At 40.7% G+C, this 16,256-nt stretch overlaps 2 protein-coding genes across 4 annotated transcripts; both read left to right on the top strand.

The window, feature by feature from the left end:
* The first annotated feature begins 1,044 nt into the window (after positions 1-1,044).
* tent2 (terminal nucleotidyltransferase 2) lies at positions 1,045-5,326 on the top strand. Of its 3 annotated transcripts, none has more exons than XM_079558007.1 (14): positions 1,045-1,267; positions 1,388-1,480; positions 1,697-1,940; positions 2,133-2,247; positions 2,994-3,082; positions 3,159-3,216; positions 3,374-3,440; positions 3,525-3,601; positions 3,686-3,814; positions 3,887-3,930; positions 4,009-4,145; positions 4,392-4,483; positions 4,576-4,655; positions 4,741-5,326. In XM_079558007.1, the coding sequence occupies exons 1-14, from the start codon at positions 1,122-1,124 to the stop codon at positions 4,825-4,827; spliced, it is 1,458 nt and encodes a 485-aa protein (XP_079414133.1). In that variant the 5' UTR covers positions 1,045-1,121; the 3' UTR covers positions 4,828-5,326. The 3 variants fall into 3 exon arrangements, with proteins under 3 accessions (XP_079414133.1, XP_079414132.1, XP_079414134.1); XM_079558006.1 differs by having other exon boundaries at positions 3,156-3,216; positions 4,741-5,325; XM_079558008.1 differs by having other exon boundaries at positions 1,050-1,295; positions 3,156-3,216.
* Positions 5,327-5,905: 579 nt separating this feature from the next.
* cmya5 (cardiomyopathy associated 5) lies at positions 5,906-15,923 on the top strand. Its single transcript, XM_079570606.1, has 14 exons — positions 5,906-6,214; positions 6,752-7,367; positions 8,092-11,205; positions 13,126-13,221; positions 13,308-13,526; positions 13,613-13,635; positions 14,040-14,164; positions 14,255-14,389; positions 14,478-14,624; positions 14,699-14,846; positions 14,931-15,064; positions 15,194-15,305; positions 15,383-15,559; positions 15,628-15,923. Exons 1-14 carry the CDS (start codon positions 6,099-6,101, stop codon positions 15,878-15,880), a joined length of 5,415 nt encoding a protein of 1,804 aa, XP_079426732.1. The 5' UTR covers positions 5,906-6,098; the 3' UTR covers positions 15,881-15,923.
* Positions 15,924-16,256: the final 333 nt, after the last annotated feature.

The following is a 16,256-nucleotide window of genomic DNA, read 5'->3' as shown; positions in this document are numbered from 1 at the left end:
CTTTTCCTCCATATTTTTACTGGAGTGAAAATACACGTATTTTCAATTTATTTTCAGGGTCAGTGAATCAATGAATCAATCAATGAATCAATGAATCAATCTGCAGTAGATAGTACTGCTTAGAAACATCACATTGATCAAATATCAGAAAATAGGCTACTAGTGGCTCATTTGATCATGTTAGACATGGCTTAGACCCGGTTTAGTCCTGTTTCGATTTTGACCTGGACCTGGTTGTTTGAGCAGCACAATTCTTCTTAGAAAAAAAAAAATCTAGCCACATTTAACTCTTGAAAATAGAAAATAAAAAAAGTCTGTGACATTCTACTTTTACGTATGAAGCAGGCCTACATCCAAAACTGGATTATTTTAGGTACTTTTAGACTGCTTCAGTAAAATATTATTCTGATACTTTCACTTAATGCAGCTCTGTTGCCTAATTGTCAATAATATGAAGGTTTTTAAGTCATCTTCTGAAGATGATTTAAGAACCTTCATCTAAGATTAAAAAAAAAAAAAAAACACCTGTACGACTGAGAGCCTGCCCTACACAGACAGCTGTCGATTATATTCTGATGATGATATTCTGACGTCTTATCTTTTTATTTTCATGTGTATGTGATAATGTGAGTGAAACATAACAATTTGTTATTCATATGGGGTCATAGATAAATAGATCCATGAGATAAATGCATAAAAAAACATATCCAAAAAATTACGTGCATGCGTCACAACGTCAAGACGGAAGTGGTCTACCCCGGAAGTCAGATTGAGTTTGTTTACATGTGATTCGCGGTCGGTAAGGGTCCAGTCTTACCAGTTTTTCTTTCTATATCAAAATGAAAAGCAAGTCCAAAGTTAGTGTTCATTTGATGTGCCATTGGTAATAATCAACATCGTGGAACGTTTTGTTTTAAGGTTACGATTGGTAAATTAACTCCAGTGGACGCAGATAGGTTGGTTGCTTGATGTTATTTACCGTAGTGTTAAGTCGACATTCCTTCTCCATTGACATGTATTACCACAAGTGAGTTTGTCATCGTGTTTTAACGTCTCGTTTTGTTATTTTTTCAATAGTTATCGGGCAGTCGGGGCTGAAGAGTCCCGTGAAAAGCCACAGCATGTTTCCTCGAAGCAGTGAAGGACCAAGTGGCCAGCAGCATCTGCCCTTCTACAATGGCTCATTTACACGACCCCCTTCCTCCTCTTCTGCGTCATCTTCACGTTTTTATTTCAACCGACAAACTCAACAGACCCAAGTTAACTCGTGAGCCGACTTGTCTTTCAGCTAAATTGTTAAATTGTTATTAAACTCTGCACTTAAGTCCGTTACCTGTATTATTTTGTTTAAAAAAATGGCCGAATGTTATTTTTTGCGTTTTCAAAGCAATAGTGGACCAGGGAACCTACCAGTGTATCAGTGGGAACCAACATCAATCCCACTTCAACCTGCTACCCCTCCAGTCACCAATAGTCGTAAGTAAGTGTAAACCTGAAAATAAAATTATATCAAGCTTGTATTTTATGTCTAACAACACAGAACTTTTTTTGTAAACCATTTGTTGTGTCGCTTTGCTGGAGTTATAAGATTGGGCAATAAGTGTGTGTTGTGTGTTTTGTATTTCAACTCGATGTCTAGCCTCTTGTCTGTCAGAATTAGTCATTGTACCGTTGTTTTTTCTTTGCCATTTCTTAGGAGACAACACAGCACTCACAGTCCGTACCATCTTGGAAAACGTCAGCGTGTCGAAAACTTCAGTTCAGATGCAGTCTTTCCATCATTTGAGTCACCCCCTCTTCCTCCTCACCTTGTGATTGCTGGGACGTCTCTTTCAAGCCCTACTGTGTGTAATTTCCCAAACCTATCACCTCGCAGCCTTGGTCATGTTCCCAGCACTCCTGAAACCCCAAGCAGTCTGCAGTCGTATGCTGAGGACAAGGTAAACAACACTCAACCACACAAGGACATTAACTATATTTTGGATGTGTCCAAAAGCCATAATCAAGTTAGAGAAACTAACGTAGAAATTTCTGTGAGGGAAAATTCTTCCCAGATTATGTTAAACATTATTCATCAGAAAAAACATGATGGACATTGAATTTGATGATTTGTTTTCATGATATTTATTAAGGTGAGTGCACAGATGGTGGAGCTCTTTGAAGCCTGTCAGCAGCAACTGCCTGACCTGTATCGAAAGGAGACGTACAGAGCACAGCTGCAGAAGGACATACAACATTTGTATCCAGGTGAATAAGAAGATCAATTTAACTTCACTTAGTCTTGCTTTTCTTTATATATTTATTGCAATATATGTTATGCGTGTAAAACTATATATTTAAAAAAAATACTCTGAATTCCATTATTGATCCCTGAGAGGATTTTTCTTTTTTCTCTGACCGACAAAAAGACAGAAGTAAAAGTGAAAAGTAGATTTGCTGCTTACAAATATATACGTCATATGTGAGAAAATATCACTCTAAGATATAGATGTACAGTACAGTCTTTATTTGTCCCAAGGGAAATTTGTTTTGGTCACACAGGCTGCCCCATATAAAATTACAATTGGATGATGACAAGGACAGTGATTTGAGTTCAGGTGAACGTTCACTAAAATGAGGGAGGGAGGAAAGAGTTATTGTATCTGTTTAGGTATTTCTTTTTTGTTTTTAATTGATGGGATCAGCTCATACTGGGAGTGCCTGATTGATGACAGTCTTGATATTCCTTTATTCCCATCACTTTTTGTTCCGTGTCCACTGACCTAATCAGTTATTTCAACATGCAGCGTTTAGTAGTTTGCTGGTGAAAGACAGGAAAGATTTTCCTGTGCCTCTCAGTTGAGCAGCGTTACAGTAAGTCTGTTGCCGAACAAACCACATATTGTGGAGCCGGCGGGATGGAAAGTCCAGGATAATCCAGATTTGGGAGATCATCCATTTTCTTCTCCAACACCACAGCCGGAGTCCAATGCTGACATTCTCATTTCATGCAGGTGCAAGGCTGTACTTGACAGGATCTTCAATGAGTGGTTTGGGTTGCCGTAGCAGTGATGCTGATCTCTGTCTGGTTGTACGTTTTAAGGTGAGTATTGACACATTTCTTCCGTTTGTCTCATGTGCAATGCTAAATAACTGATTGTTATGCTTTGTTTTAGAAGAAATATGAAAAGGTCATCAATACACTCTCAACATTATTGGGACTACTTAAAAAATGTTGTGAGTAGTAACAATATTGAATATAATTATTCTAGTATGGTATGTGTGAACATGAGCAACTGTAAGGCCACAACAGTCCAGTAGAGGGCGCTGTTTCACAACATACAGTTGCTTTTAGTGAATTTGGCTTGTAAAAACAAATATTCCTATTTTAAAGCATACGTGGAGAGACCTTTGCTGATCAGGGCGAAAGTGCCAATTCTAAGGTTCAAAAAGAGAGACAGGTAGGATATGATTATTTGATGTAGTCTTTTATTAACATTGACAAATCCGTTAATATGCTGCTTTTACCACCATCTTCCTCAAAGCAACCTGGAGTTTGATCTGAATGTCAACAACACGGTCGGAATCAGAAACACATTCCTTTTGAGAAGTTACACCCATGGTCTGTGCCTTTTTCTTTTAGTGCATATGCAAAGTACCGTTCAGTTGCTGCACAGAGATAACGATGGTTGATAAAACTTTTCAGCTGACATCAGGATAAGACCCTTAATGCTTGTTATCAAGAAATGGGCACGACACTGCGAAATCAATGATGCCAGCAAAGGGACTTTAAGCAGCTACACTTTGGCTCTGATGGCGCTGAACTACCTTCAAAGTGAGTCGGTGTCTGATATTTTTTTCTCTCTAACTGTTAGGATATATAAACCTAAATGTGTATGCATTGCAGGTGTCAAACCCCCCGTTCTTCCTTCGCTACAGAGAGACCATCCGGTATGTGTTTTCAGATCCAGTTTGAGACTTTGTGTTTAACATTTTTGCCTTGGTGCTTATCCTTAGTTGTATTTTTAGGCATATTTTGATCCATCATTAGACCTCGACATGGTCCCTGATGCTTCTCAGCGTGTCCCTCGCTATATATCCAAAAACAAATCCTCATTGGGAGAACTGTTTCTGGGATTCCTTGAGCACTATTCCTCAAATTTCAGGTAGCCTCCTAAGACAACTCTGGATTGAGTATTAAAATACTGTATTTATACTGATCCTCTCTACCGCTCTTCCTCAATTTGCTTCATGTTTTCACCAGTGTCAGGTTTCTTTTTGAAGGACTGCAGCAGCTGAGCTGTGCTTAGTGCTAATATGACATTTCACGATCATGGTCTTTTTTCACAACATGCTGCAGTCTCATATTATATGCTAAAATGCACATGTAAAAAAAAATCTTGTTTTCATAGATGGGACAGTCAGATAATCTCAGTTCGAGAGGCCAGAACTTTACCAAAGATTAATTCCCCAGAATGGAGGAGCAAATTCATATGTGTGGAAGGTAAAAAGTTGAATCAATAAATGAATTGGTCATGATGCAAATGGATGAATTTGTGATGAAGTTATGACACAATTCTTGTGTCATTGTTTCAGAACCTTTTGAAAAACACAATGTTGCCAGAGCTGTTTATGAGAAAGACAAGTTTGAGACCATCAAAGCCAAATTCATCGAGGTAGTGTTCCTGCTACTTTCTCCTTTTATTTCAAAGCAAGTTTCATGTAATAGCTTCCAATTATTCATGGATTATGCCTTTGCAGTCCTATCGGAAACTAAGTGAGAAGAAAGACCTCAACTCACTGCTCCCACTAGAAGCCATAATCCACAAAGAGCAAACTGGAAGATAAAGAGGCCATAACACAGAACAGGGACCTCGACGGCCAGCCGCTACCTCAAGGCCAGAGTTATACTTATTAGACTTTGTAGATATTTTGTTCATTTAACCTTTTTGAGTCTGATTCCCGTTCATGTACAAGACACGACAAAGCCTTTTGTGTCCGTACTGAATACTTAAATGGCCTCTATGGGCCTCATTTAAGTATGTATGTAAGTATAGACACTGATCAATGTCTATAGAGAAATCTGACATTACATCAACTTCAAGCAAAAGCTGTCCGGTGCAGTCTGTGGTCTTATTGCCAGTACTGCTATTTAAACCCTTTTTTACTTTTCAGAAGTGGGATTGGTCTTTTTGATTTTAAATCAATTATTTATGCAGTAATTGATTCATATGAATATTAGTTTTTATACTTGAACTGTATCCTAAAGGTAAAAAGTTATGAATTTAAATGTTTGTAAAGACATGTTAATTTAGAAAATAAAAAAAGACCTGTAAATTGACTGTGTGTCTATGAATAATCTTTTTACATTTAATTTTGACTTTGTTACCTAAAATGAAGGTGAATTACAGAGAAATTCAATTGACCAAAGTGACTGAATGGCTCAAAGTCACCTTGATATTCTGCGCTATGCGGTTTGCCTGATGTGCACAGTAGTTACAAATTATATTACATTACATTATTCAGATATTTTTGTTAAATGATGAGGTATGCTTAATACACACCACACAGGTGTGTGTTGCTGCAGTAACAGCAGTCTGATTGGCTTTTGTCGTGTGAGTTGACATGGTTTATTAGTTTTATAGCTTGGGCAGCACTGTCTTTGACGGGGAACGGATGCCACACAAAATCTGGCCTGACCATCAGCTGTAGGGTCTGGGTACTGTTTCAGCCTCAGCCTATATTTAACTCTGCTCAGGGGGTTTTCATCTTAAAGGGGCCTAGTCTCAAAGGGAAGTTTTTGGACACACAATGAAATTATTAAGATTCAAATAATAGAACTTCACAAACCTTGCAATAACACTTTACTCTGTCATAGAACAAATTGTTGAATGTGAGGGCACTTCACCGTCTTTTGTGCCTTTGCTTCTTCCCCACTCCCCCTTGTCATTCCCCACTCGGCCTATTCCTGTCCCCCCTAAGTCAGATGGACAGCTCCCAACTTAGATGTAACAAACAGTTGGAGCAGATCTCCTACATTCAAAGTGGTTGAAAACAAAAAGAGGACTCCGTAACACTCGGACACTTGACAGCAACCACAAAGCAGGACCAAAGTCAAGATGGATGAACCTGAAAGTTTTGACGCGGAGATGACGGAGCTACAGGACTGTTCATACGAAGCATCGGAAACCCTCAGCCAAGGCGATGAAGATGAGGTTGAAGAACTTCAAAACAGGTACATATTGTATATTAATGCATTCAGATTCTCTGTGCTCTTTTGCCTTATGGCTAATCCCTATGCTTTTGAGTTGTGTGGCGTCTGTGTCACACTTCATTGACTTGACGTTACTCGTTTATCATGCTGCTCCATATCGTCTTGTCACGACATAAATAGCAGAAGACACTGATATCTTGGACGTATCATAGAAGGCAGGCATGTTTTTCTAATATTACAGCAGTGACGCTCAGAGCTGTCACCTTGCAGCGATTCCCTCTTGGCCAAGTTGCATTCATAGCAGAAAGACAGCTTGGAGTGCATTTCATTAATTTTTAGCTCATCATCCAGCTTGGCTCTAGATTGGACTTGTGTCATACCCTGAATTGTTACATGTTAAGATTTGCTAACCTGTCCTAGCTGTGGTATGTGGAGGCATTGATTCATTAGTTTGTCCCCTTTTTTGTGCCAGAAAACTCCTGACTTGCAGCTCAACAATTTAGTCATGCCCTTGCTTTTCTAGTGATCAGTGTGCCTTACCAGTCCCCTCTTGTGCAGCTTGCGGGAGGTTGTCCAGGACCATTCAGTGAAGCCAAAACTGCAGTGCCTCATGGTGGATCCGTCCTTCTCCATGGTGACTGTGCAGAGCGAGGACAGTGGGATCGTGTGGGAGACGGCCTCCAGCCGCTGCTCCACTCCCTGGGCGTCCGAGACCAGCTCTGTGTCCGAGGGCGGCAGCATGGAGGGCTCCGGGGCTGCGGGCAAGATCACCATTATATTTGATGAGGAGAAAGTGGTGCGACGAAGAGTGCGCCGGCTCAGTGACAGATTCAGCAGACCGGGCAGTTCTCGCTCAGCCTCAGCTCTGGGAGTGGAGAGACTCGAGATGATGGAGGTTTCTCAGCCTAACATCAAACAGGACAAAACTGAGACTGAACCAGACCTGGAGGAAATAAAGAGCAAGGACCAGGAGCTGTTCAGTCTGATTTCAGAGGGTTATGAGATTCTCAACATCAGAGTACCTTCTAAACTGCCCACTGTGGACGAGGAGGAGAGCACTGACCTTCAGGACAACCTGTCCTATCTGGACCAGACTCCCAGTATCAAGTCCAGAAACCACCAGTCGACCTCAGCTGAGGATGAAAGCCTGCAAGACGCAGAAGCAAAAAATGAGGTAGGATCTTGTTACAAATACACATAAAGTCACTTTGTTGAAACAACAGGGGGATTAGCCCAGATGGTAGAAGAATGTTGACATATTAACCTCCCAGCCCCGCACATGTTCTTGTGTCTCTTGGGCAGAGCATTGTAATCCTGTTGCATGTGAATGTGAAAACAGGTCTATAAGTTTAATGACAGAATGTTGGTGCACAAAGGATGCACATTGTAAAACTGTGAGCGAGCTCGAGTCACAGAGGTCATTCTAGGGCTGTTTTTCTTTTTAAACGATACTTTACGATACCGATACTTGAACAATAGTTTTTCGATACCCAAAATATTTGTTATCTAAAACCAGAAATGAGAACAATAATGTTTTGTATTTTTGTAACTTATTCTATAAAATACAATTTCTTTTGAATGTTTATCATTTATTTGAGCTGAAAAACAAGTCACTTCTCATAACACTGTCCTTGGACCTTACAGGCATCAAAAGTTGGTCTCTAAGGATGTCATATTTTTTTTGGGACCTGCTTTCCTTACTTTTACTTTTTTTTTATCCCAGTACTACATTAAAACATTTTCTATACCATACTGGTATCGTTTAACAGTACCCAGCCCTTGGTAGCTCATCACCACTGGATGTAAATGTTCTCTTTCTGATTGATCGCTTGCAATTGGAGTGATGAGTTCTATCCGTTGAAACAAGAACTTACTTTTCCATAATTTTTTCTTCACAGGAATCAAAGGAAGCTTCATCTCATCTGCCAACAGAGTTCAGCCTCAGACCCGATCCGACAGAGGGCCCTGGAGACTTTGACTACTTTGAGAAGTTTACACTGTTGGATGTTGTGGCTCCTGAGGAACAAGCAGCAGAGGAACAAGACGAAACTGTAACGCCTGTACCAACGCCAGAACCAGAGCAAACCACTCCCAAAGACACCCGGAAAAACATCAGTCCGTCCGCCTCCGAAGAATCCTTTGTTTTTGTGTCCGATGTGGATATTGTGGGCGAGCACCTGGATGAAGTGTTTTACGGAGAGGGACCTCCTGCAGATTTGGTGCCGCGGGATGATGAAGAAGCCAAAGGTGGGAGGATGCGACGCCAAAGCTCAATCAAAGAAAGCGGCTCTGTTTTATTTGAAAGTGAAGAGACTGTCCTAACTCCAATTTATATCTCCTCTGGCCCACCGAAGATTATCGACCAGATTCTGCTGGATGAGCCCACTGCCATGTCTTTCATGTATTCTGACCTTTACGAGGATGCTGTTGGGGAGAGAACGAGGAGCGATGAGGAGTATTCTGAAGCAGAGAGCGTCACGTCTGAGAAATCCTACAAGAGGTGCTTGACAGACGATTGTGAGGAAGCGGAGTGTGGATACCTGGAGAAGTTTACTTTGAAGGATGAGATGCCAACAGTGGAGGTCCCATCTGAGCCCGTGGATGACCACAAGGGAGGGAGGATGATGTGGCCACAGAATGAGTTTGATATCAGTGGGTGCTTGATACGAGTCGCTAAAGAAGAAGACGCAAAGAAGACGGAGAAAAAAGAGGTTCAAGTTGAAACTGAACAAGAATCAGGAATATCTGTGGGAAATAAAGTGCAAGTTAGTAACGAGAATGAAGAAAGTACAGAAAAGGTGTTTGAGGAAATACCAATTGAGACTCTAAAACACCAAAGTGGATTGACAGAAAGTGCTGAAGTTGTGCATGAAGCAGAAATAGCTGAAATCCAAACGCAAGAAACGACTATTGAGCAAAGTGCTACTGAAATCAGCCTTCCAACTGACAAAGTGGAAATGACAGATGATGTTATTGATGTTTGCACAGATACTGCACTGGCTCCCCAAATTCCTGAGACGGTCATTCAAGGAGAAGAAGAAACTCGAGCCTCTGAGACCACAGTGGATACTGTAACTGTAGCCGCAGAGCTAGAGATTCCCAAACAGGCGCAGAGTGTTGCACCTTTAGAAGTCACTGACTGCGAGCCCCCGGTACACGCACATGTGGAGGTTATTGAACAAAGTGAAACGGATACTCAAACACAAGTAAACATCGATCTGAAAGAAGAAAATGTTGAGATGGCAAAGGAAACAACATGTGAGGATTTGGGTCAGTCAGCTGAAGTCGGGATAGAGCAACAGGCTGAGATGGATTTTGTGGAGAAGCCAGTAAACATTGCTGAACCAAAACAGGAAGTGCAATTAGCCGCTCCAGAGATTGAGGCCAGTGTGGCTAAGGAGATGGTCAGTGTTGGGGGTGAGCTCATACTCCTCGTTCCCAAAGGACAAGCTGTTGAGATGGACATTGAGATCAGTCCACAACCAGATAAGAGTCTCGCAGAACATGAAGAGGCTCCACTGGAAGCTGTAGCGGAGACGATGATGCAGCCAAATTTAGAAATAACGAATGTGTCTGACATGGCAGAAAATGCAGAAATTATTACAAAGGAAGACGCGCCTTTGCCAGTGGAAGATGTTCAAGAAGTTGTGCAAAGGGATTTGGAAAACACTGAAATTATGTCTTTAGAACCCAGTAGTATACCAGTAACAGAAAGTGAAACGATGTTAGAGGTAGAAGAAAAAGCTGAAGTTATTACAACGATAGATGTCCCTTCGAAAGTGGAGGAGAGTCAGGCAGTAGAGGTTCAATTTTTGGAACACACAGAAATAGTGTCTTCAGAACCACATAGTAAACCCATAACAGAAGTTGAAACAGAATTAAAGGCACAAGAAAAAGTTATCATAAAGGAAGATGAAACACCAGTCGAAGAGACAGATGTGGGAGAACCTATTTTCATTATCTCAGAGGAAATCCCCGTTTCTGCTCCAGAAGTGATCGTGCAAACGGAGCCTCAACTTGAAGAAAAAGATGAGGATGCTGAAGAGAGAGAAGATTTAACAATGATTAATATTGAAGAGTGCCATGAAGTTGAGCATACCATAGATGAGATGGAGCCAGAAACAGAAATTGTACTTGCAGATGAAGTTGTACCGGATGAAGCTCTTTTGAAACCTGCTTCAGAGGAGATTCAAAATGTAGATTTGAATGAAGAGACGACACCTTCTATTGTCACTGAAACTACACCGCAGGATTTGTCCATTTCCCCCAAGGAAGTAGAGACAGAGGAGTTTGACTATGAGATTGTAACTAAACATGAAGACAAAGAATTACACCAGGCTGAAATTGAACCAGAGGAACCAAAGCAAGATCTGGACAAACATACAGAGACTGCCTGCACGGATTTAGACGAGGAAACTACTGAAAATAAAGATGATGTTGAGGAGCCGATACTTGAGGGCGACATGGAGGAAGACGCAGGTGTGTGCTCCACTCTGAAAAGGTTTACTCCTCTAGAAGATCTGTCTGGATTACACGCAGGAGACGTGAACCTCGAAACTGCAGACTTGGATCATAATGCTTTGGGACAGGGCGATGAAATGGATATTACTGAAGATATACAGGATGTGTGCATGCAAGAAGATGTGCCACAAACTGAGAGAAAAGAGAGTCCTGATGTAACCATGGAGGAGTATGAAATCATAACTGAACAAGACACGCCAGAATCAGCACAAGTTGAAATGGAGGTGGAAAAATTAGAAATGGTGAAAGAGGATGAAATAATGCCAGAAGAGGAAGTTTTGGAGGAAACTGCAGACACAGAGCTCATGGAGGTGGACTATGAGACCATTGATGCAGAGGAGGAGCGCCAGGCTCGACTGGCAGCTGAGTTGGTGGGGCTGGACTGGTTCTGTGTGACCTGCGGAGGTCTGCTGTCGGAGCAGGAGAGCCGCTCGGAGCCACATCAGGGCCATGAGGTCACCGCAGTGGACCAGGCCTATGACGAGATCATGGTAATGGATCACAACTCTGCAGAACACAATAAACATACAGTTAAATAAATAGCAAACAGAGATTCTTTGTTATATGGACCCTTAAAGACTTTACATTGCCCTGGTCATTCACTCCACCCTCTGGTGTCTTGTTTGATATTAATAAATTGTCTTTAAATATAAAGAAAACAAAATTTATGATTTTCTCGAACCGAAAAATTGTCAGTCAGGTAAACCTAATGCTCAACAAGATGCCATGAGAGTTTATGAGAACATATTTCTTGGAGTTACAATTGATCATGATCTAAATTAAAAGTCGCAGATTAATAATATTAAAATGAAATTATCAAAAGCAATAAGGATATTATACAAAGATAGATTATTTGTAATCTATATTTTTATTTTAAACAAATTGAGCTTAGTTCGTATATATAACTCTTTAATCATGCCATATAACTTATTGTATAGAATTTGGGGAAATGAAAAACCTGCAAAAAAGGCAATAAGACTCATCACATTTTCAACCTACAAACAACTCACCAACCCATTCCCTATTCATAAACCTGCAAACATTGAAATTCTATGATTTAGAACACTTGTATACAATAAAATTATGTGAAAAATAAACACAAACACTACAAAATATGTTCACAATCAGAAAGCGTCGGTTTGAGCTCAGAGGAGATGTTTGTAAAGAAAACATTTCAAACAAACACCATGAGATTCTGTGTTTGTTTTAAAGGGGTCGATCTCTCGAATAACTGTACAGAGGATCTCAAAGTATGTCCCACTCTCTTCCACCTATAGAGAATATAAAAGTATTACACTTCTGTGCATGCATATTTGCTATTTTACTTTTACTTCACAATTTTGTATGGGTGTAAAACCTTGAGTAATGCTGTCTATGTCTTTCTATGGACACATTTATAATGATATAGTTATATACTATCACAACATATAAGTGCAACACTATAACATTTTGCTGATATTTCTTATAATGTATTACAATAATCAGTGGTTACTATAATAATGTCAAGCAGATTGGCTGCATGGTTACAAGAAGGTCCCAGGGAGATTATGCAAACCATTGGGGCACTCAGGTGTATCACTTCAACCCTAAACAAGAACTGCAGATAGGTTCCCGGGCTGTGCAGAGAAGCACTGGTTGATAATGGGTCAACTGTAGGGAATAAATTTCCCTACAGGGACAATAAAGTAAAAAAAAATACTAATACAAATAAACATTTATTTCCTATTAGACACTGAGCTAACACTATCATAGCAGCACCACTTTGCACATGTTCTTTGCTACAGTATATTGATTGTATTTGATATTCTACCCATAGTAGTTTTCTGCAAGTTCTCATCTTGTCTGTCAATGTTTTCTCTCCACCTCTCATTACATTGTCACGTGTACTTTGTCGAGCTCATATTGATGTTGTGAATGTGCCTCTGGGAAAGTTCAGTGTGACCTCGTCTGAAGTTGGCATCTGCTTTACAGACACCGTTTACTGTTTGAATGTGATTACCAATTTAGATTAAGTAACAGTTAGATTTTAATTATAATTGAATTTGTTTTTTTTATTTTATTTTAATTCTTATGCATTATTGTAGTCGTTGGTCTTGCAGAAAGATGCACCTGTTTCTAAAGAAGCCATTCCACAGAGGAGCATGAGGCTGATCAGTGACCGTTGCATGACCTACTTAAATCTGATCTGTTTACTGGTGGTGACAGGACATTTCGCTGCACTCCCATTACTCTGCTAATTTGTTGTTTAGATATGTTGCAGTTATGCATTATACGTCATTAAATACAATGTGTTTATCAAGTCAAGCCAAAATGTGTTACTGATATTAACTGATATTATTACCTTTCAATGTTGAGAAGGAAAGTGCTTGCATTTCTTAAATATAATGTTGTTCCTGTTTTGTTCACCACAGGAGAAGGTGAGTGACTGGATCTCAGAATTGCAGGGACGATCCGAAAACATTGAGGATCTCGTGTCTGAGCTGGAGTTGGCCTATAACTCAGTGGAGGTAACTGTATTGTAGACACCTCACCTCACTATGCTATTGTGCTTTTATCGCCATATTCCTGATTGTGTTTTGTACTTGATGAGTAGGACCAGTGTCAGGAGAGTGAGGCAGCGATGCAGGCGCAGAATGAGGAGATGATGGCCCTGGTGATGGAGCAGTACAACAGCATGTCTGTCAGTATGGAGGAGGAGAAGAAGGCCAAGCTGGAGCAACTCTACGACCAAATAGTGTCATTTCAGGAGAGCATCGACTCTGCCAAAGGGACACTGGAGACCACGGCCAGAGAGGCAGACACCGATGCACGGGTTTGTATAACTCTCTGGGAGTTTGAGTTGCACCTTTTTTGAAAACAAGATGATCAACTAATGAGAACCTGTTACATTTTATACAGTCACCTGAGGACATTCATGCGAGGTATGTGCCTTCAGTGAATGAACTGTGGCTGTTGTGGCTATTTGTCTAACATCTAGCATCGCTTATGATGTGTTGTTTTTACAATATAATGTGTGTAATAGTGTATGGCTGCACAATTAATCTGACCTTATATCGCATTTTAGAATTTTTTTTTTTTACAATACAGTATAATGCTATAATGCACTTAAAAAAAACTAAATCTGTCTTCATAAAGATTCTTATTAATAATGTACACTCATTACACACATTTCTATTTCAAAACATATATTACAAATCTAGTGGCTTTAACCCTAACATCTTGTTTCATCATTTTTTCACAAACTGTTTTTTTTTTTTGCTTTCTGTGGTCAAAGAAATGATGAATAAATATATGCAAATACAAGGATATATCTTTGTCCATTTAGGCTCACAGCAGCTCTGGATTCTGCTATGTCTCTCGAGCTTGGTCCTCAGGGACTGCTCGTGTTTGAGGACTATGCCAAGGGCAACACGTCCAGCTCCCAGCTAGCTCAGCGTAAAGGAATCCAAGGTAAGTTCCTTCACATTTTGTCCTTGAAAATGTCATCACAAAAACATACATCAACAAAATAAGTGTGACTTGCTCCCTTTCTGTGCCCAGTGCCCCAGAAACCAACTCTCCAGGCTCAGGAGTCCGGCTCCGCCACCAGTTCCAGTGTTACCGTTTACTGGAAGGTCAACCCAGAGGACATCATAGACTGCTTTCAAGTGTATTGTATGGAAGATCCACAAGGAGGTAGATTGAAAGAGTCATATATGTGTGCACTCCATGGTGGCTGAGGGGTTTAGGCTGCAGCTCACATAATTCTTCCTGCTCTCAACAGCTGTATCAGAAGAATACCGCGTGACAGTGAAGGAAAGTTACTGTGTCTTGGAGGAACTGGAGCCTGACAAGACGTACAAGGTGTGGGTGATGGCTGTCAACTACACAGGCTGCTCTCTGCCCAGTGAGCGACTCATCTTTAAAACAGGTCAGTGGGAACAACAGTACAGGAACATTGAGGGACACTGTTTTTCAATCATTGTCATCTTTCTCTGTGCACAGCTCCATCAGTGCCTGTGATTGACACAGAAAGGTGCACTGTCGTATGGGACACAGCCATTCTGAGGTGGAGCCCAGTGCAGCAGACTCCAGGACTGTCCTACACACTGGAGTACTGTCGGCAGTACGAGCTGGAGGGAGAAGGCCTCAGGTATTGGTGATCTTTCATAGGAAGGCTTAATCTATGTGCCCTCATAGATGATCCACATAACATCCATCTTTGGTGTGTGTTTAGAACCATCTCTGGCATTATGAACTTTGAACAGAAAGTCCTTCTTCAGCCAAATGAGAATTATTTGTTCTACATAAAAGCTGTGAATGATGCTGGAGCTAGTGAGCAGAGTGAAGCTGCGCTCATTTCTACTAAAGGTAAATACATTGTTAGTTTTTTATCTATTTTTGTCTGTTGAACCATGAGTTTGTAATAAAGATTATCTATATATCTATTATTTAATATCATTTATCATGTTTTTATACTTTTATCATTTATATTTGAAGGGACACGGTTTCACCTGCTAAAGGCTACAGCCCACCCTGCTCTGGAGCTGTCTGTGGACCAGACTACCCTGCACTACTCACAGGACTCGCATGAAAACCTGACAGACAAGGCGTAAGTCTTACAATTTAATGCTGTCTGAACAACTCGAACAGTCTGATTTAACATCTATGCATTTATTTTTTTAACAGATGTCCGTTAATCCTGGGAGAGCAGCTCCCTGTGAGAGGACATTATTACTGGGAGAATGATGTTTCAAGAAGTACTGAATACAGGCTCGGAGTGACTTCCAGCTCCACCACTAGAGACAGTCCTCTGGGAGAAAATCAGTGGTCATGGTGTCTGCAGTGTACCGCTACATCAACAGGGTAAGCTATAACACTCTGATTTAACCTTGAACTAGTGGCTGCTGATCTAATGATGGTTGCCTTCACAGTGGCAGTTATCAGTTGGTGCACAGTGGCGTACGCTCCAGTTTGTTTGTGATTGACGTGCCTGAGCGTGTGGGGGTCTTCTTGGACTTCCAGTCTGGCCGCCTGTGCTTCTTCAATGCCCTGAGTGGTCAGTTGCTTGGGTCCTTCTGCGAGCGCTTTATCCAACCGTGTCACCCTGCAGTGGGCATGGACATCCCGGGAAGTGTGGAGGTGTGCATGGTGCAGGAGCTGCCAGAGTTTGTTAAAGACAGCTAGCTGTGACAAAGTGACGTGTACTGTGTACAGATTAGACAAAGTTTAATAGCGTTACAAGCAGTATTTACATGCTTGAAATATTTTTTATTTCGTGTCAGTTACGGCTAAATAAAAAGATAAACATTCAGTATCTCACAATTTAGCGTACTATGTATATGTCTGCGATGGCATATGAGTAGTTTATTGAAAGCCAATGAGCATAAATCGTCTTCACGAGATTAGTTAATAATTTGCTTCTTGTAAATTCAATATCGGCCTTATTTTAATATTCATGGTTGATTTCTACTATTGCAAACTTGGAGAATGTATTTTATAATGTCATTGTGTAAATAAAAGCACCGAGATGTATATTTTGTACATAAACTAGTCATTTGAG

The sequence above is a fragment of the Gobius niger genome, assembly GCF_951799975.1.
Source record: "Gobius niger genome assembly, chromosome: 1".
NCBI classification, from domain to species: Eukaryota; Metazoa; Chordata; class Actinopteri; order Gobiiformes; family Gobiidae; genus Gobius; species Gobius niger.
The sequence above is the reverse complement of the archived record's forward strand: the minus strand, read 5'-3'. Positions and strand labels throughout refer to the sequence as shown.

Bases quoted from the DNA above. Each gene is read 5' to 3' on its own strand.
- tent2 (XM_079558006.1), top strand. From the start codon at position 1,122: ATGTTTCCTCGAAGCAGTGAAGGACCAAGTGGCCAGCAGCATCTGCCC. The intron at 3,217-3,373 runs GTGAGTAGTAAC...CCTATTTTAAAG, and splicing joins GGGACTACTTAAAAAATGTT to CATACGTGGAGAGACCTTTG. The intron at 3,441-3,524 runs GTAGGATATGAT...TCTTCCTCAAAG, and splicing joins AGGTTCAAAAAGAGAGACAG to CAACCTGGAGTTTGATCTGA.
- cmya5 (XM_079570606.1), top strand. From the start codon at position 6,099: ATGGATGAACCTGAAAGTTTTGACGCGGAGATGACGGAGCTACAGGAC. The intron at 11,206-13,125 runs GTAATGGATCAC...TGTTCACCACAG, and splicing joins AGGCCTATGACGAGATCATG to GAGAAGGTGAGTGACTGGAT. The intron at 15,065-15,193 runs GTAAATACATTG...TTATATTTGAAG, and splicing joins TGCGCTCATTTCTACTAAAG to GGACACGGTTTCACCTGCTA.